Source organism: Pogoniulus pusillus, chromosome 3 (genome assembly GCF_015220805.1).
Source record: "Pogoniulus pusillus isolate bPogPus1 chromosome 3, bPogPus1.pri, whole genome shotgun sequence".
Lineage (NCBI taxonomy): Eukaryota > Metazoa > Chordata > Aves > Piciformes > Lybiidae > Pogoniulus > Pogoniulus pusillus.
The window spans coordinates 14327139-14347652 of NC_087266.1; the positions used below are offsets into that span (position 1 = coordinate 14327139).

The 20514-nt window shown below is 39.7% G+C and overlaps 1 protein-coding gene across 1 annotated transcript in view; it reads right to left on the minus strand.

Moving 5' to 3' along the window:
- PGR (progesterone receptor) overlaps positions 1 to 13254 on the minus strand; it is a 42193-nt gene extending 28939 nt beyond the window's left edge. Inside the window, exons 1-3 of the mRNA XM_064170471.1 lie at positions 13164 to 13254; positions 11538 to 12924; positions 10070 to 10221 (exon numbers count right to left, since the gene is read on the minus strand). Coding sequence (XP_064026541.1) covers positions 10070 to 10221; positions 11538 to 12730 — 1345 coding nt within the window. The 5' untranslated portion in view covers positions 12731 to 12924; positions 13164 to 13254. The remainder of the gene's footprint in view (positions 1 to 10069; positions 10222 to 11537; positions 12925 to 13163) is intronic.
- Between the last annotated feature and the right edge of the window lie 7260 nt (positions 13255 to 20514).

Genomic DNA, 20514 nt, shown 5'->3' on the forward strand with positions numbered 1-20514 from the left:
TGCAGTATAGACAGAAATATACAAGGTAAAAGGGAATACAGAAACACAACAGCCCTCCCAGAAATCTGACTTCCCAGGAGGGGCTTCCAAATGCCCTTCCACCTTCTTCCAACCCTCTCTACCTTACCCCAGACATTGCCTTGTGCCCAAGAAAGAATGGAAGGTCAGCCAGGGGGGAGTTAGTAAGCAGGAGGATTAATCAGAGGGACGGCAGGTTAGGTTAGAGAGAGAAAATGCAGCCCACAGCCTGGACAGAGAGCAACTCCCTTATCTATGTTTTGATTCTTGCTCTTATACATCTCAGCAAGCCTATGAGTGAAGTAGACACCACCACTGTTTCCCTTTCACAGCCTGTAATCTAGTTCTTCTCCCCAAAACACTCTAGCTAGCTTCAAACTAGCAAAAAATGGTTCACCAATAGCTTTTCTCCACAGGTTAAGAGCAAACTGAAAAGGAAACCTCAGATGACAATGCAGAAGGAAGAACATTCTCTTCTAACAAAAGAAAGGAACTAGTGCTAAACCAAGTGAAAAACTGTACTGTTTCTGTGCTTACTTTCTTTTTATATATAATTAATTTATTTCTTACCTATACTTTTAAAAATAAATTGTTTTGGGTTTAGTTAAAGAAATCTGATCACCTGAAATTCATCTTTATTACAGTTCCTTTTTTACTACAAAGAGGTAGATAATAAAATCTGTAGCCACATTCACTGACTGGCATTTTAAAATTATGTAGTAATGCAGTAAACTGGAAGGAATTTTCATTTATTTGCATACATTAATTCTAATCTGGATTTCTTTTTAGAGGAAACATTAACAAAAGTAATAGGGTGAATAAAAATGTTTTGGCAATGGACCAGGAAGCAAAACACTTGTTTTAAATACATCTTCCTTGGGCTTATTTGCAGTTTTCCCTCAACTTGCTTTGCCCTTTTTAGCTACAAAAGCATTAAGTCTTTTGATAAGCAATAACAATTTAAAAACTGCTAGTGTAACTAAAATGTGTAATACATAAAATTACCTTTGGCATTCTGATGCTATAATGTACAGTTAATTTACAAAGTAACATAGTATAGGTTAACTTTTGTATGTGGGTGTTTTGGTTTGGTTCTTTGGTCTCCCTAAAACCCAAAAATATGTCTCTTCTTGACCTCTTCTAGAGAATCCTTTTACACAACACAGTCTGAGTCCATATAACCCACGTCCACTGGGTGACCAAAAAACTGACTTTGTATTTCCAGTATGGCAGTAAAATGTTCACAGGCATTTCACAATGCTACAGGAATTGAAGCTGTAGTCTTCCTGCTATCATGGCATAGCAATATGCTGGCCTACTAGAGCAAATACTGTATCATTACATATCATGGTGCAAATACTCAAAGAACTCTATTTGTTGACATCAATACTTAGAATTCACTCCTCATATCAGTATGTGGTTTGCATCCTCAACGCCCAAGTGTGCGCCCTTAACTGCTGAAAGGAGGATAAAGAGTTTGAGTAAAAGCAGTAATGGCAACATTGTTCCTGCTGGAACAGGAAATTATCTGGAAACTCAAGTTAATAGCTTGAATTGTACTGATACACATTTAAATACCCTCATTTATATAACAGTGTTTAAATATTACATATCTAAGATGAAGCATTACAAATAAAATTTCAAAATTTTACAGTTATACAGCTCTTAAAAACCTCATCATAACTTAGTTGTTAGTAGACCCAATGTCCACTTAATTAAAAATACATCAATTACTTCAAAATTACTTAAGAAATCGCAAACACTTACTATAACTCCATGACTGAACAGAACCTTTCACATGTGCAAAACAAATTGTAAATGAAGCACCATTATGAAATCTACTCTTTAATGTTCATGTATTTGAGAGTTCAAGATTAAACTATTAAACTCTCTGTTCAGTGCACACCATAGAAGAAATTAACTCTCTTAATTGGAATTTAGGCATAGTAAGAATTTGCTTTGATCTTCAAAAAGTAAATATTATTTCATTCCTATTTATGTCATAAACTGTGATTCAAAATCTAATAATGACCAACGACTTCATCTTTATTACACCATCACTTGGTTTATTTCTTCCATAGCACCTCCATAATAATAGCATTAAAAAAAAAGGAAGCAAGAAAATGTCAAAACACTGGCAGCCCAACCCTCCCTTGGTGATAAAATCTCAGGCACTTTTTGATTCTTATTGTCAACTACTTCCTTGTTTTCAGGACTACAAAAAAGCCACAGTCACAAGCACCTAAATTACACCTTCATGTGAGTTTTCCACTCTGCTTGCTCTACCAGTCTCTCCCTAACACCTCCTGGTCTCATATTTAATCCTGATTTTGCTGCAAATTATCTAGAAGACATATAAAGTTAGATATATATATATGTATATAGATATAGTATTTTTAGTCTCATCTGTCAAGGGTTTTTATGTGGTCTTGGTCTGATTGAATCTCCTATCTGCAGGTAAATCTGAGCAAACGTTCTCTTGGTACCACTGTACAGAGCTGTTACTTGCTTCATATTAGTAATATAAGTGGCAGCAACCATCCAAAGGTCAGATTGTGTAAGAAAAGGAAAATACACCAGATAATTGGTTAATCAAGATAAAACTTTTCCATTGGAAACTTATCATTCAATAGCTTTTCTATGACTGTTGTGATTATAATCAAGGAAAAAAAAAAGAAAACAGGACAGTAGTCCAATCCCTAGAGCATAGGTTAGAAAGTATCACAGTATCATCAAGGTTGGAAAAGACCTCATAGATCATCAAGTCTGCTATTTGTGTTTCTTAAAGAAATATGAATCTGGCAACTGTCAACTGCCACTTTCTCAGAAGTCTTGATTTAATGTTAACTTTCCTATACAAGTTTACTTTTCACCTCTTTTTGACAGTGCATGTTGTAGCTTTCTCTCAATATATCAATGTATCAGTTTCTGACCTAGATTTAATTGAGAATAGAGAGACAAATTAATCTGTTTCTTCTATGTTCTTGTAGGATGGCATTTTTCTTTGCCTCTATCAAAGCCCATTTGTGCTAGCAAAGATGAAAGTCCTAACACAAACAGGCAAATACAGTTTTCAGTAGTGTAATGACTATTGCTATACTGGCAGGTTTATATGAGCAAGTGGTCAAAATGTCAGCAGTCTGCACACACAAGCACAATCACAGGTTTTGCTGTCACTAAAGCTGCACAGATCTCACTCCAGCAGGAAGTCACTGTAATTCAAATACTGCTCCAAGTAGCTCATACAGTGTCTTTAAAAACTCCACTATAACTGAGCTCACTGACTTGCTGTTAAGTCACTTAAAGTCATTTGAACAAACAAATGAGTTGCAGAGCTTTTGCTGATACGTGAAATCTGGAAAAGATAAGGTTGTATCCATGTTGGAGGTTATCAGATGCAAGCAATCATTTATGTGGGTTAGCGCATCTGTGCCCACACTGCACAGAAGCAAAGCACTTGTTTGCAGACTCTCAGTTCCTCCTATCTGCAAATAAAAGTACATTAGCAAGTCTTTTTTCTCTCTCCCATGTGTGATTCTGCCTCCTCACATAACTTTTAACTGGCAATGCCTTCGTGTAAAATCATTCTATCCTCACCACTGGAGGACTGTTCTTTGCAAAATATATTACAGTGTTTTATTTAGCCTAGCTTTCAATTTCTTGAACTGCAAATGCCTGTTGCATCTCTGTAAATTATTTTATTGCCAGATGTCTCCCAGTGACAGCTTTTTCCTCCCTGAGAGCTAGCCTGCAGGTTTTGCTCAATAATTTACAAGTCTTAATAATGTATTTCAGAAGTACCGATTAAAGCAATAGATTTAGAAAACCAGTCATTTTTTGTAGCAGGAGGGGTGTGTGTAAACCAGCAATAAATATGATTTCAAAATAAAATGGAAAACAGGCTCACCTGTACATCTATACTAAACATAATGAATCAGATGTAGCTTTTGAGTAGAACTCTTGACTTCTGGAAGTTAAGACAATATACAAGGATTGCTATGTAGTTGCTCTGACAGTTTTTCTGTAACTAGGTCTAGCCTGGTTCAGCATCAGTAATGGAAAGAACTTAACTTGACCTTTACTCTGATCTAAATCTAAGACTCTTTCATTTACACTATTCAATGTGCAAAAAGCAACTGTGGGTTGACTTTACCTCTCACTACATGGGTTTATGAGCTTTGATCTTGAAGGACTAGGAACTTATATTACAGTCTGTAATACTGAAAATACACCCTTCAAGTCCCTGCATGCCATTACAGTCTCCACATGCCTTAAATACTGTTTCTTATTCATTTAATAAATGTTTCATTTCTGTGTTAAACATCTCTGTAAAAATGAAAAAAGTCCCTGAAGTGAGACCAAAACTCTAATCACTTAACAAAATCACACATCCCCCACTTTACCATGATTAATCTTTTTATAAAAAGCCCAGTAGTTAATGGGAGGCTGCTTTCAATTTCCTTCTTTGTCCAATGAAACAGAACTCTCATTTCCCAGCTCTTAAGCAGATGTCCTGGCTACTACACTGTAGTCTAGAGTGACATAAAGACCTGCCACTGACACAAATCTGTTTCACAGCAAAGCACTTAGAACCAAAGAAGGCAAAGAGTAAGTAGGAAGGGACCTCTAAAGGTCACCTAGTTCAACTGCCCTGCAATGAGCTGGGACATCATTAACCAGATGAGGTTGCTCAGAGCCCCTCCAATCTGACACTGAATGTTTCCAGAGATGTGGCTTCTACCACCTCTCTGTACAACCTGTTTCTGTGTCTTCCTCCACGTCATCATCAACTGTTTTTAAGCATGTAATATTACAATCCTCCACTAGTGTGGTGTTTTTTTTTCACTAAATGGACCAAACAAAACTGGTTTCTCTAGAAGTACATTTTTAAATCACCACATATCTTGCACTGCTTTCCTCCTCTTCAATAAACACTTCCAATGCTTGAAACATCCTTGCCTGACTCTCCTTCTCTTGCATCCTGATTTCAAAGTCTTTCTGCCTTTGCTGTCAATCCTGCAGTAACACTGTCTTTTCCCTTTCAAAATCACTTCTTCACACATCAACTTAAACATAATTTAATGTTATCTATCCTGTTTTCAAAAGGAAAAACACACATTCATTTCTGGACAGAGCTAAAATCAGTTCTGTTTTTCAGCCTTTGTGATTTCCTGTCTCTTCCATCATTAAAAAAAAACCAACAACAACAACAAAATAAATAAACTCCCCCCCAACAAAAAAAATCCATCCCCCAAAAAACAATCATAAAAAGAAACACTATTAAGTCCTGTTTCACAGAAACTGCCATGAATTACAAAACCAGGATTACTGTTTTCAGATTATTTTCCAAGATTGTTTCCCAGCACAACATCTTGAAAGGCATGAAGCTTTTTAGTCTAAATACAGGAACTGAAAAACAAATTTCACACCTAAGGCCTTTCAGAAGAGATGCTGGCTTCAACAACTCAAAACTTACAGTTCTTGTGGCATTGTATCATAAAATCACACAAAACAACTGTTTGGAAGATACCTCAAAGATGATCTAGTCCAATCTCTAAACCAGTTTAGGGTCAATCCTAAACCATGTCCCTAAGTGCCAGGTCCACATACTGCTGAAACACCTCTAGAGATGGTTACTCCACTGCTCAGAGCAGCCTGTTCCAATGTTTGATAACCCTCTCTGTGAAGAAACATTTCCTAGCACGCAATTGGTTCTTGGTCACTGTTTTTAAGTAATTAACTCCATCAGTGGTATAAATATGTAAAATGATGAGACTATTGGCTTTTTTTGTCAGTAAAGGCCCATTTCTTAAAAATACAGAACATAAGATTTGAGCACGAAGTTCGTTTCAAAAACAATCCAACTCTCTCGAAGGTATGCATCATTAGAATGGCCTTTGTTCTTCCTCTGATCCCTGAGTGTTATACTCTTCTACCAACATAAGAAGCATTGTATTTATATGTCAGTCATCCCATCACACTGATTTTAGTGAAAGTATCACAGTACATTGCTATGGCACACCTTTTCCTATATTTTTTTCCTCTTATTCCTTGACTTGTCCTACAATTGAAAGAAAGGGTCAGTAACTCTCTCAGAGTAATAAAAGCAGACAAAACAGAAACATCACTGGCAGAAAAAGGCAATGTGCAGAAGGCAGATATTGCTACCCATTGATTCAAATACCCAATGGACAGTAAACATCTGGAAAACTGGAAAGGGGATTAATCTGATTAATCAGATTCTACAGCTTAGACATCCATCAAAACACCTTAGAATCATAGAATGCATTGGATGTAATGGGACCCTCAAAGGTCATCTTCTTCAACGTCCCTGCAGTGAGCAGGGACATTAACGAGATCAGACTGCTCAGGGCCCCAGCAAGTTTGACCCTGAATGTCTCCAGGAGGAATGGTTCTTTCACTACAACTCTGGGAAACCTGTTTCACTATTTCATTACTCTCACTGTGATGAATTTCTTCCTATTACCCAACCTAAATCTATCCTGCTCTAATTTAAAACCACTGTTCCTATAAAACCATGTGTCCTTCTTGGGTGCAAGAGAAAAACAGGCACTTTAGCATCAATCTTCCTTGATTAGATGTCTTAATTTTAGTTCTTCAACAGCGTATTGCTCTCCAAAGGACATTTAAATTTATTAGCCCAAATATGGATGTCCACACTGTAAATGCCTACAGCTTGGTGAAACAAATCTCACATAAAGTATTGTCTGAGCAAAAAGACAGTATAGTAACAATAGGACAAGAACAACCCTGGGTAATCTCCTGATCTCAATGTCTCCATGTAACTCTCTCTATGTATTAAGTACAAAGCATTCCAGGATGTTGAAATGCACTTAGATGTTAACTGATATTAAGCAAGAGACACTTGTGAAAATTAAAAAGTTGTGGCTAGGTATAATCAGGAAACCAAGTGCAGCCATGTGTCACTACACATAATGGTAGATTGTAACATACCATTTGTTAAGTAATAATTAAAGAATCACCTCTTACTAGCACATCTTCAATACTGTGGAACAGATACACAGCTTAAGGAGACAGGGAGCATCAAACCTACATCTGTTTTGGCAGATAACAGTTTGACTATACTTATATTTTATATACTTACGTTATACAAGTTACTCGTAAGTATTTTAATACTTAAATAAATGCAATGCTTATATGCAATATAATAATATACCTAATACTTCATATCTATAATGCTTAGGTAATATGAAATAAATATTTTATGGACTTGTTGTATTTGTTCTATATACTACAGAAATTTATCAGCTACCTTGATACAGGAGGGATTCACGTCACCAAATACACTCCTGATACTCAGTGCAGAGAAACAGCTGCTGCTAGAGTACTGTTATTTTCAACCCAAGTAGATATTTAAAGTCAGTAAATTACTTCCTAGAAATTCCAGTTTCTCTCCATTCACTGAAGTTAAAATGAGCAGCTCAGATTACGCACATTGTACACATGAAGTTAGAATTCAGGAGTATCAGCAACACTGAGTAGTCCGGTGCTGATGCTCTTTAAATCATGCAGCTTCACACTTCCTGAAACAGATTCTATTCCACTTGAAAAGATGTTTCACATAATATTCAACACTGTTTCTAAACTACTATATAAACTTAAGCAAAAAAAATTAGTTATTCATATTTCTGCAGCTAATTATCTTCTAAGCCGTATCTATCAGAAAACCAGTAATAAGTTGCAATGAGACCAGTAGGAAGAGACCAGCATTAGCAAAACAGCCAAAGCAGCAGAACCAATGCAATTTTAGCTCACTCATGATGTGTCTCACATGAATCAACTCATCAAATTAATGTCAAATGGCTGAACAACTTTTGAAGTCAGAAGCATCATGAAGATACAAAACTATGTATTGACACAGATTTTCTCCTTTCCTTTTTCATGACACAAATTCTCTATTCTCACAAAGATGGGAAAAGTCATCTTTGTGTATTGAATTTTAGGACCCTCAAAGAAGTAACTCTGCGTACTATATTTGAATTTGGAAATACACTTAGCTTACTATGCATTAATGTATTTTTGGTATTATGCAAAATAAAAGAGTTTTAATAGTATTAAACCTGTTGTAGTAAGTGAAAAAAGCATTTTCATCTCCTAACTTGCCTTTGTATATTTGCATGTTTTTCTACTTCATGAAACTTTTTCATTACCCAGATTACAGCACATTTTCACAAATTCTGATACCAAGATCCAGCCTGGAAAGTTGGTTTGAAAATTACAATTCCCAGCAAAGATTGGAGAAAAAGGAACTTTTTACATCTGCCTCATCAAATTTGCACCTGAAAGATCTCTATAGTACTGCATTTCACTGTGTTTTCGAAGAGGATTTTCTATTGGTGCCTAGCATTTTTGAAAATACTTGGCATGCTCTGCTGTTTGCATTCTTCAGCTAAGGAAAAGCACAATGGTTTAGACCCACGGTTTTCCTCACTGCTAACACAGTGAAGAATCACACTGACATCACAATATTGCCTATACATAACACAGGTCAGATAAACTTTATTAGAAACTTTGTCTGAAGCCATCATCAGTCTTCTTACTGTGACTTAGCTCATCTTTAATTCTCCACTTCCCTCTCTTGTACCTCTCCATGTACAGATAGTGAAGACTCTCATGGAAACCCTAAAGGTTTCAGGTAAAGTTTGTCAAATTTGTATCTCAGAGAGAAGAAAACATCACACTGTCAGTTAAATGGACCTAAGGCCACCGATAAACTATGTCCCTAAGGGTCACATCTACAAGTCTTTTAAACACTTCCAGAGACATTGACTCAACTACTTCCCTGGGCGGCCTGTTTAAGCGCTTAACACATCTTTCTGTGAAGAAGTTTTCCCTAATTTCCAGCCTAAACCTCCCCTGGCATGACCTGAGGCCAAACCAAGAGACCAGTTAGCACAACCAAGGAAACTTATATGTATTCCTCTAAGTGACTTAAGTGCCAGGTGTTAACATCTATGTTTCTAATAGCTTCCTTATGAATCCTGTCAATTGTATTGGAGAAAATGCATCACTAACTCCAAAGTTCATCTAGCTCACCTAGTCTACTGTTAACGCTTTACTAATATCTAGTATGTTAAAGGCAGAATATGCTTAAAGCAGAACATTACAGCAATTGGAAACAAAAATTATAGTTAGCTTGATAAGCTTTTACCTTTCAAATATTCCTCTTTTCATGTGGAGAGCAATAAATTATATAAAGCTGGATAAACTATGTATCACAAGAAACAAAGCACCATATTTTATTTTAAGGGATCCCATACATTGCAACACTGGGTCTGTTAACCATAAGGAGAACTTTGAATATCCTAGCTCTGACTAGATCAAAGTCAGGAAAGGAGAAAAAACATCGAATGTAGATAGATTTGGTTTAGTGATTCATCAGGCAGGCAATCTGCTCCTGCATTCATGTTTAAAAACATACAATGCATACAAGGAAAAAATAAAAAATAAGCATAGGTACTCCTACTGATTTATTAAACCTGCAGCTTCACTTTGCAATTTAACAGCTATTTGGGACAAAAGTCAAACCCGCTTACTATTATTACATCTTGAAATAGTTCCATGAAACTTGAAATACTTCCATAGTTCCCAGAAAGCCAAATTCTGCATCTTGTAAGCAATAAAAATTCCACAACTTCAGAAAGAGAATGAAGCCAAAGTAAATTCTTATCTATCACTAGCTCATAACCATAAAAGTTTCCTTGCAAGAGCATCTACACTTTCTAAAACAAATTAAGTAATAGGCAAGATTTTCACAAAACTACCTACTCAAAAAGTCTAACTGATAAACAGTAAATAATAAATGGTAAGCAACTGGAGTAAAACAATGATAGGAAAATCAATTCGGAAAGAATTTAGTATTCAGTGCAATATTTAAACAGTTGCCAAAACAGAAAATGTGACTACAGTGTAATACTTCTAAAGACCAACAATAAATAAACAGTAAGTCCTTATCAGTGCCTGGAAAATCTTATTTCAAATAATTAGGAACAATGGCATCACATAGTACCTTCCATTGCCCTTTTAAAGAAGACTTTACAACTTCCACAGGTAAGTACTCCATAGTGGCAACCAGAAGCCTCATCTCCGCAGATGAGACAAATCTTCTGGGGCAGCGATTCAAAACTGTACTGAGAACTTTGGCTGGTTTCTGTATCTGGCCTTCAAAATAAAAAGAATTACGAGAAATTAATTATCTAGGTTTGCAACAGTTAAGCATTTACTTGCATTAATCAGTTTTATAACAAAAACTTCCTTTTAGAATTTGTAATCGAAGTATAGAAGGACAAGAAAACAACAAAAGTGTGACTGTCTTTCCTGCTAAAGGTCTCTACCACAGTAATTTGTATACAGTTGTGCACATTTGTTTTAATATCCAGTTAATAACTAAATGTGAAAGTAGTGATTAATCCATTAGTGATTTTAATCCATTTTAGCTAAAAATGGTGCAATCTAGAAACACTTCACTACAATGCTCGTCATCCTCGTATCAAAAGCTCTTGAGAGTGAAGTCATATCAACTGACATGTTTTTTTTCCTGTACACAGAATGGTACAGACACAGAATGAGATAGAAGTAATTTTCAAAAGCCTCTTTCACGTGGGAAATATTTTTTATCTCAGCTAGAAAAATCTTTATTAGTTAACTTGTCACCTCCCATTTAGCTGCAGCATTCTCAACAGTAACTAACTCTGATGAGCACGTTTAGGGTGTTTGCAAATTTCTCTCCAAGAAACAAAACTGACTGCCTTTGTTAACCATTAAATTTACAAAAACAACTTCTGTTGGAACTGTAGCATTACAGATACATTTTTTTCTGCATCTACTTCTAGGTAGAGTGCAACATCTCAGCACAACAGCAAGCCATTTCACTCTTTAACTAATCAATGCAGAAATGTTTGAATTTTCCATTTTTTTTCTGTCTGTGTGTGTGAAATTAACTGGTTTTACCATACCCGGAACGATATTTTGGATATTTTTAGACATTTATGAATATTGTCTCACTGTCAGTGAGGTCAATCTGGAAAACATTCTGAACTTCCCCTGTGTGGAGCCAGCCACTTGCTCAGACATCAGATGGCACGGAACCATCATGGGGATAAAAATGCAACTCCTCCAGGAGCGTTATCGTGCCAGAAAGAAAGGAAAGGTACCTGATGCAAAGTTACTATTTTGCGCTGGTCTCACACGGACCTCGGACACTCAGAACACCACAAACGCCACAGGAATTGGAAGCGCGACTGCAGTTAGTGCATCGGAAACTCAACAGGGGCTTCGAAGAGCAGAACTTCGCCCGTCTTTGGCTAGGGGCCGTCCGAAAGTCCTTCGTAGCATCAACCCCTCACCCTGCAGCACAGCGTCCCTCCCCGCGGTGAAAGTGCGCGGCTTTCCCGAGGAGATGTGCGATCCCTCGGCTCGTCCTCTCAGCGAGGACAGCCCCGCTAAAGGGCCTGGCCACCTCCCGCCTCCCTACTTACCGAACGTAGCCGAGGTAGGGTGGGCACAGCTGGGGCAAGCCCTCCTTCAACACCGCCGCTGGGAAGCCCAGTGGCTGGTGCCCGTTGAGACCCAAGGGCGGGTAGAGGCCCGGTGGCGCTGCCGAGGTGGAGGGCAGGCTGTCAGGAGGCGCCGCCGCTGATCCATAAGCCCCAGCCAGGAGGGTAGGCTCCGTCTTGTAGAGGACACACTCCAGCGAGGGCTCCTGCCCGGCCCGCGGGGGTTGCGGGAAGTCGACAGTGCCGGTCGCGGCGGTGGCTCTGCCGCCCGGATATGGGGTGGCGAGGCTGAGACCCTCCTCCTTGATCTTCAGACTGGGCTGGAAGTCGCCGTAGGCGAAGTGTCCCTCCTTGGCGTCCGCCGGCGGGTAAACGTAGCCCGCCAGGTCCGGGGCCAGGGGCGAGGAGCGTGGCCCCGCGACGGGGCTGCTGCCTTCGTACTCCGCCACGTCCAGCAGCTGCCGGGTACGCGAGGCCAGGTAGGCAGAGTTGAGCGGCAGCAGGGGCACATGTAGGTACTCCTGTCCCGGCTCCCCTGGTCCCGGCCCCGGCCGGCCCCCACCGCCGGGCAGCTCCGCCAACCCTGGAGTTTCGCCCTTGGGGGTCGTGGTGGGACCCTCTGCGCCGCTCCCCGGCCCTGCTGGCCGCGGTTTAGCGGCCGTGGTCAAGGTGTCGCCAGACGGCCAGAGCAGGGCGGGCCGTGGTGGAGGCTGCGAGGTACCAGGCGCACCCTGGGCGGCCTCGCCCATCTTCAGAGAGGGGCCGCGGCTCATCGGGGCGTCGGGCGGCTCCGTGGTCTCCGCCCCGAAGAAGGACCAAGGCGCCGCAGCCACAGAGGAGGTGGCATGACCTGCGGGCGCCAAGAAGGTGTCCAGGACGGTGTCCAGAGAGTCCTTGTCCGAGAGGGAGCCGCACCCCGGTCGGTACGGAAGGGAGTCCCGGTCCTCCTCCTCCGCAAGCTGTTGCTGCTGATGTGGCTCTTCCTCCTCCTCCTCTTCCTCCTCCTCGTCCACCTCCTCGTCGCTGCTTTTGGGGTAGAGCAGCCCGTCCAAAGAGATGTCGATGGCCTCAGCTTCCCTACGGAAGGGGTCTCGGCCTGGCTGGCCCTGCAGGAGGACCGCCCCGTCTCTGGCAGGCGGAGGCGGTCTGGGCTCCTTGGCCTTCACCTCGGTCATGCCGGCGCAGGGTAGGGCTGGAAGCCAGCAACTTTCTGACCCTCGAAGCGGCCGGGCGGCGGCAGGGTGCAGGCACCCAGGAGGCTCCTCACATCCCGGACGTGCCTACTAAGGCGGTGGCGAGCGTCCCACTCACATGGCGTTGCCGTCGGGGGTTGCTCAGTGGGGTGAAACGGAGCAGCAGGCGTGGCAGCCTAGAGTGGGGGAAAGGATAGGAGCGTGTGGGAGGGGCGGGAGGAGATGCGGGCGGGAGAGCGAGGTAACCGCCCGGCTCCTGCAGCGAGCTGCCTGCCGCTACCCGCCCCCAAGCTCCGCACTCCACTTTTCCCTCGACTGCTTCCCGCCGTCTCCGCTCGGCCTCGGCTGACTGCCGGCTCCACGCCTCTTTGCCCGCCCCTCCCCGCCCCTGTCCACCAGCAGCCCGTGTTCTTACCGTGGGGCTGCACTGTCACTGCGAGATAGGGACTCGCCCCGCACGGCTCGCTGCCCCTCTGCGCCGCTCCGCTTTGCCTCTGGGGCAGCTGGTCCCGGGCACGGTGACTCCCTCAACAGCTTTTCATCGGCTCCTCCTCCTCTCCGCCTGTCCAAACCCGTCCCTCCCATCTCTCGCTGTGTCCGCATCCCTCTCCCACCCTGTCCATCTCCTCATGACTCAGGTCTGCGCTTTCTGGCCTCTCGCTGCCTGGCTTTCTCCCTGCCTGGCTTCCTCCCTGCCTCCGCATCCTTTTAACCCCGTGTCTCGTGCAAGTGACCTATCCTGACGCTTCATCGTCCTGAGAAGTGCAACTCTGGAGCGGGCAGAGGCTGCCAGCAGGTTGAGTAGGTTGATGTTTTGGAGAGCAGAGAGCAAGACAAGCTTTATTTAAATGAAGTAATGACAGTAGACTTCCTTTTTGCCTCTTTTATATTGTTCCCTTCAGACATTCACTATAATTTTTCAGGATTAAGCTCTGACACAATTCCTGTCCTGATGCAAAAATATTTTTCAAGCAACAAAGTGACCAATGCATTGTAAGGCACTTTAAAGTACATTCAAGGACTTCAGAGTGTCCTGTACACCAAGAAAGCACATTTCCCCCTACAAAACATTTGGAAAATGAGGAATGCTTTGCTTCTAATATTTTCCTTACTTTGTGAGGGTGAATGAGAGGACATGAATGGACCTGGTTTACTGGGGCTGGTCCAGCCCAAGTTAGTTTTGACCAAGAAGCTGCCACCAATTGCTGCCTGACATTTTATGTACAATGCTGGCTTTGTGGCAGAACTCATTCAGCTCAATAAGACAATTCGTAACTAGGGGGGAGAAAAAACAATCTAACTCAATATAATTTGCATTGTATAGAAATCTCATTAAAATAAACTTGTGTTGAAAGACACAAAGAATAAATTAATGTAGGAGTAGTCATTATTTGAGTATAATCAGTGGCTTTTGGTTCTTACAGAAACGTGCAGTTACACACTCTGCAAGTATAATATTTTCTGCTTTCTGCTTTGCAGAAAAGACAACTTTTTTGAGAAGTCTGAGCACCATGAAATAGATGCTTTCATTATTTTATGTTAAATATGTTTTCAGAGTTAAGCTCATAGCTTCCTGGGGAGAAAACCACAACTTTTTGAAATTATCTCAATGTTCTGAATGCTACCATCAAAAGTCATGCAGGACAAGCTTATAGAAGCACTCTCTTCACATAAACCTTACTAGAGGTGGTGTGTGCTTTCTATGTAGGAGCAAATATTTAATTTTGAATTAAAAGCATAATTAGGGCATTGTGAGAATAGTTAACATTTTAAAACTTAGATGTCATGTAGGCAACTGTTCAGGATGTTGAACGGAATTACATCCATCAGTGTATACTTCTTATGCCTCACACTGTTGATATTGCAGGGGAAATAGTTGATGTAGCAGCAAGAATTGAAGAGGTCTCATAAAACATGACAATAGAACGGATATTAAAGAATGCTTTCAGAAGATGCTATCCAGCCCTGCTCTGATTCTTAAAGCAAATAATTTGAAGTGCTTCATCGACTACTGAGTTTCTGGGGTTTGTGCTACAATAGTTCTCCCTTCTTCCAAGCCTTCTTTTTCACAGAAGTGCATTTCCAGCGTTGTTCATCTCTGTACCAATTTTGGTTTTGCACTAATGTTTTCGTGTTTAGTCAGCTAGTTGTCTGTTTATTGCCACTGTCTTGATTTTTCATTTCCACTTCCCAAAATGGATTCATGGCCTGCACATATGTAGAATTGTGCTCCAAGTTCTTGTTTCCTTACATCGACTAGGAAAGATCAGGAGCCACAAATGACAGGAACGGAGGGTCCTCAAAGTAAAGCATCACCAAGCAGTTTTCACAGGACCAACTCCCTCCTCTTAATGACTTACCTGCTAATATTCTATGCTAACAAGGCCATGTGACTGTAAATACCTGCAAGTTCTTCAGAAACATGCACTATTTGAGTTGTCTAAATCTTAGTAGTTGTCTAAGTTTCTTGTTCTCCTTCCTAATTTTGTTTTTATGACCAACAAATACACTCAGTTCATTAATGTTAGCAGTAACTTAGCTGAATTGTCATTAAGGAAAGCAATTTGGGTTCTTTATTTTTAGGACACTTACTGGACTTTGATTTACATTGATGTCACATGCTTTATATGAACTTTCACTGGAAACTTCAGCTTTTTTTGTTGTGTCATCCTGTCCATAACGTCCATGTCCCCTCCCTGGAAGTTCTGGGCTTTGAGCAACCTGATCTAGTTAAAGATGTCCCTGCCCATGGCAGAGAAGTTACCTTTAAAGGTCTTGTGATTCGTTCATTTCTTTTTGCTGTCAGATTTTTCTCACTTTGTTTGAAAGCTTTTCCTGCTATTGCTATGGTATCAGAAGTTTTTCAGTAAGAAAATTTCAGTGTAAGTCCTGTGATGGTCATTAACATCCTAGTACTATTGTAATTTATTCATTCTTATTTATAAAGTTTGTTACTGTGACAATCACCATTACAGCAAGTTTCTTTATGCTATTTCCCCAGCCAATTTTCATTCACAAGCCATTACATTTGAAACCGACATTTTTTTAATAGTCAATAAGCTTTTACTGACTATAAAAAAGTCAAAAAGGACACAGTATGAGTAGAATTTTACTTCAAAAGAGGCCTTTTTTTAAATAGATATGAAAACAGTGGAGGGTTTGAGTGACACTGTAGCCTTTTTTTACAATTCAACCAGAACCTGCAAATATAATGTTTGAGAGCTTGAATTACTTTGTGTCTGTTTCCTTGCTGTATTCAAAAACTGTGGATACATAAAAGCCCCACTTAACACAACTCAGCTGTCTTGTTTTGTAGGAAAATTCCTCTATAAAATGTCATCAAGAATACTATAAAATTGTACTGAGAAGTCTCATTCTAATCTCACATATTTGCAGTTATTTTTATAAGTAGTGCCTGAGCATTTGTGTGATCATTCAAATAGCCAGCTGTACCCTTTTAAGTAGTAAACATTTTCTTTACATTATTAAGTGGGACAAATTTTTGACCCTTCAAAATATTTCTTTTCTTTTTGGTTGTTGTTAAAAAAAAAGAAAGAAAAAAATGCTGTATGATGAACAAGACAAACATGCAGCTTCCCAAAGCACTAGAAATATTAAAATCAAGCTTTTGATTCTATCCTAGAAATAACACTTTTAGTTAAAAAAAAAACTTGTAACTTCATTTTGTAATGAATACATTTAAAAAAAAAAATAAATAAAACAAAGCAAATCAACAAAAGAACCCCCTCCCAACGAAAAAAAAAACCAAACCTGAAACCCACCAATTGATGTTTTCAGCACGTAGAATGGAGGAGAGTAACAAATTGTATTGTCATGCAAGTAACAGCATGCTCTTGTTATGCTGCAGTTCTTGGAGATAGGTACCTGTTTAGACCCCTATCTAACATGCAAATTTTCACTTACATTAGGATACAAGGAGACATTAAATATGCACTTCTCAGATATTATATTGAGCCAGCAGTGTGCTCTTGCAGCCAGGAGGGCCAATGACATTCTAGGGTGTATTAAAAGGGTGCGGCTAGTAGGTCAAAAGAGGTTCTCCTGCCCCACTACTCTGCCCTGGAGAGGCCACATCTGGAGTACCATGACTAGTTCTGGGCCCTGCAGTTCAAGAGGGATATGACTGCTTGAGAGAGTCCAGCGCAGAGCCACAAAGATGATTAAAGAAATGGAATATCTCTCTTAAGAGGAGAGACTGAGGGAGGTGGGGGTCTGCAGCTTGGAGAAGAGGAGACTGAGGGGTGACCTCATCAGCATTTATAAATATGTAGAGGGTGAGTGCTAGGAGCATGGAGCCAGGCTCTCCTCAGTGATGCCCAATTACAGGACAAGGGACAATGGGTGGAAGTTGAGGCATAGGAAGTTTCATGGAAACAAGAGGAGGAAATTCTTCACTGTGAGGGTGACAGAACCCTGGAACAGAGATGCTTCCTCATTTTATTCTCTACAGAGACTTCATCTGCGCACTAGGTGACAACCTCAATGTTTTGTCCTGTGGCTTTGAATGCATTACCTGGAGGTGTCAAAAGATACATCTCACAGGCACAGTTAAGAGACCTTAACCCAAATCCACCATCTTACTCAAAATGGCTTTGTTGCTATATTGTCTAACCAGAGGACAAAGAAATAAATGTATCAATATATTAAAATGTAGTATTAAATTATAGTTAACTATAAAAATATCTGTTTTATAGAAGCATGCAAAGTTGCTGCATACAGGCAATTGAACCCAGTGCTGCTAGGTGGAATGAGATGACTCCCAACAGTGTAACACTCATTGTAGTCAATGTATTGCAACAAGACTTGTTTGCTGGCTGGGGAGTAGGAAGTTGCAACCAGTGATACTAAACAGATGCCAGCATCTCTGAAATTCAGAAACACGTAGTAAATAATTCTTCAGAAGTATTAAAATTAATATCCTGAGTAATCACAGAAATGAAGATAAAAACTCACTCAGGGAACTCAAAAGTAAATTTGAACACCCAAAATGTTGCAAAAATGTTATTCAACACAAAAATAAAACAAGCATTGAACTAATGACACTTTCTTAACAGTTCACAAGCTGGATGAAGTACAACTGACCTTGGAGTTGAGCCACACCATAAGAAGAAGTAGACATGATTGTCTCCTGTGTAGCCTTTGCTGCCAACTTTAATTTCATAAGAGATATTCTTCCTATGAAAATTTAAATGTCTTGCACTGACTAATTATTCCCAGTTTTCAATTCCTATATCTACTCAGTCTAATTTCCCACCAGGGACTCAATTGCTCCATGAATTCTTGAACTTGACTTCTCAGACAGAGTACTCGAAACTCCTCTGTATTACCAGTTTCTTTTCATGAGCTCAGGTTGAAGGCATATATTGATTTCTATATTAAATACAGTATTGTGTCAGTTATTATAATGGCTTCAAGCTGTTCAGAAGGGACAGGAGAGGAAGAAAGGGAGGAGGTGTTCCCTCTCTTAAAAAATGGATGTAGTCTGAGGAGATGTCCCTATAGAGTAATCGTCAGCAAGCCAAAAGCTTATGAGTAGAAATTGGAGACCAAAGCAACAAGAGGAACAGTTATCATTGCAGCAAAATAGTTCTTCAGTTTTTTTCATCACTGTTGAAACAACTCTTATCTTTCCCTCTGCTGTGAGCTGATGTTCTTGGCTGGGCTCTGCAGTTCATATCTTAGAGTGTTCTTTGTCTTTAATAGAGTAAAATTTCTCACTGGACAAGGTAATTGTAAATAGTAACTTTTGATTTATACATTTTTATTTCAGGAAAATGGTTATAAAGAGGGAGATTTACCTTCCTACTTTCTATTTTTAAGAATTTTAGGCAAAACAGTGCTTTTCTTTAATATTTCCAGAAATTAAATTTACTTATTAATGAATAAACCCTCCTAAATCTTCATCTTTAGCCCAGTGGTATAAGGGGAATCTAAGGAGGAAGGCAGAAGGACTGCATTACTGATGCACAGCAGAGTGAAACCATAGTGTTGAAAAAGACTGAGTTACTCAGTTAAATTAAAAACAAATTATGATCTCATGATGTGGCAAGGTAGCATTTTTGCATAATTTGCAGAGAACAACACAAAATGTGTGACAACTTTAGCTGTGTGGTAGAAGGGTGTACAGTACATGAGAATTAGCTACAGGGCTCTCCATGTGTTAGGCAACTGTGCAGCAGAAATGCTAAGATGTGAAGGAAGGTGTGCTGCAGTGTTAAAAATCAAGTGAAGACCAAGGTTCTTCACCTTTTGAAACATGCATTTCTATCCAGAGGGTGTATAACAATAAAATCTACTCAAAGTGTCATCAACAGTTCATGAATTGGACAAACATTAAAGACCTGAAATACCACTCTACCTTTTGCATCAGATACTCAAATGCCATAAATCTGCATGGTTGCATTAGATCTAGTGAAGGAATTGAACTTAAAAACTGTCAAGGGACAAATAGTCTCTGAATTCTAAAGTTCCCTTAAAGCTTGTCATTTAAGGTTAATAAATGCTAGGTTATTGTTTCCCAGGAAGCCTAGAAGACTCTCACAGTTGTTGCTTTGGGTCTGGGTAGTTGTCTAAATAGTAAACTCCTTTTAAGGTGTTACGCAAAATCAATGTTTCACATATGGCTACTTGAATAGGGCTAAGCTATTCCAAATTCTCAGGCAAGGGAGCATGGCTTTGAATTGAGAGCAGTTAAAAGATGGTCAAGGAACTCAGAAGCAGAGAAAAGCCATGCAAATAATTAAATTTCAGCAGATTTTAATTTATTATTCACTATTCAACAACAACCAAGAAAAAAGTGCCAGAGTTAATCCACAAGCCTGCTAGGCACTAATTTGGACATGGGTTATTAAACAAAGGAAGGAAAAGTATGAGATACCCTGGAGACGTGATGGTAACTCAGCTGCTTAAGTGAATCAGAACAAATAAATTTTAATCAATGAAGTTTAATATTACTAAATTCCCTTTATAGGTGGAATCAACAGTAAAACTTATGTGGAACATGAAAAATAAGAGATCACCTCTTTAATTAAATGGGATCTTCTAAAACATTGTCTAAACTAAACATATCACTTCTGGGCTGTTTAACAGGTAGATTGAGAAAACACTATTTACTACAGAGTAAAAGCTTGAAGTTTGACAAACTATTTTTATGTTCATCTGAAATGCTAATTTGAAGCTAAGTCCCTTAACTAGATGTGCAAAGATGTAAAGTACCTGGTTCCTAGTGTTTCATATTAATTTGGAAGAAGTAAATTTATACATGTCAGTGATGAGCACAGACCTTCTAGTCTCTGATTTTGAGAAACTCTGGCTAAAATATCCCTTTGTCAAATACCTCTGTTAATTCTGTTGTTAGTTATAGCTGCTGGTGTTGTGTTCATCTCTGGAGGTGTCTGTCATTGAACAGAGCCCCCCCACTTGTATGTTAAATAAGAGAACAAAAAGTGTCCTGAAAATCTGTAACAGAAAAAGATTGAGTTAATCTCATATAAAATAAAAAACAAAACAACAAATCTTAAAATGATGGTATAGTTTGTGGCAGGAATATAGATACATGTGAAGAAGATGTCAATTTAGTCACAACCTCAGAAGCTGTTACATCACTCTGCCCTAAAATTAAAAGCCTGTTAAAAGCCTGATCTAAAATTAAACTCCAGATACACTGGCTTTGAATTCTGTCCATAAAACATCTTTACATGGATATTGCAGGGTGTGATTTTCTATTACTTCTTCTACTATCTAGA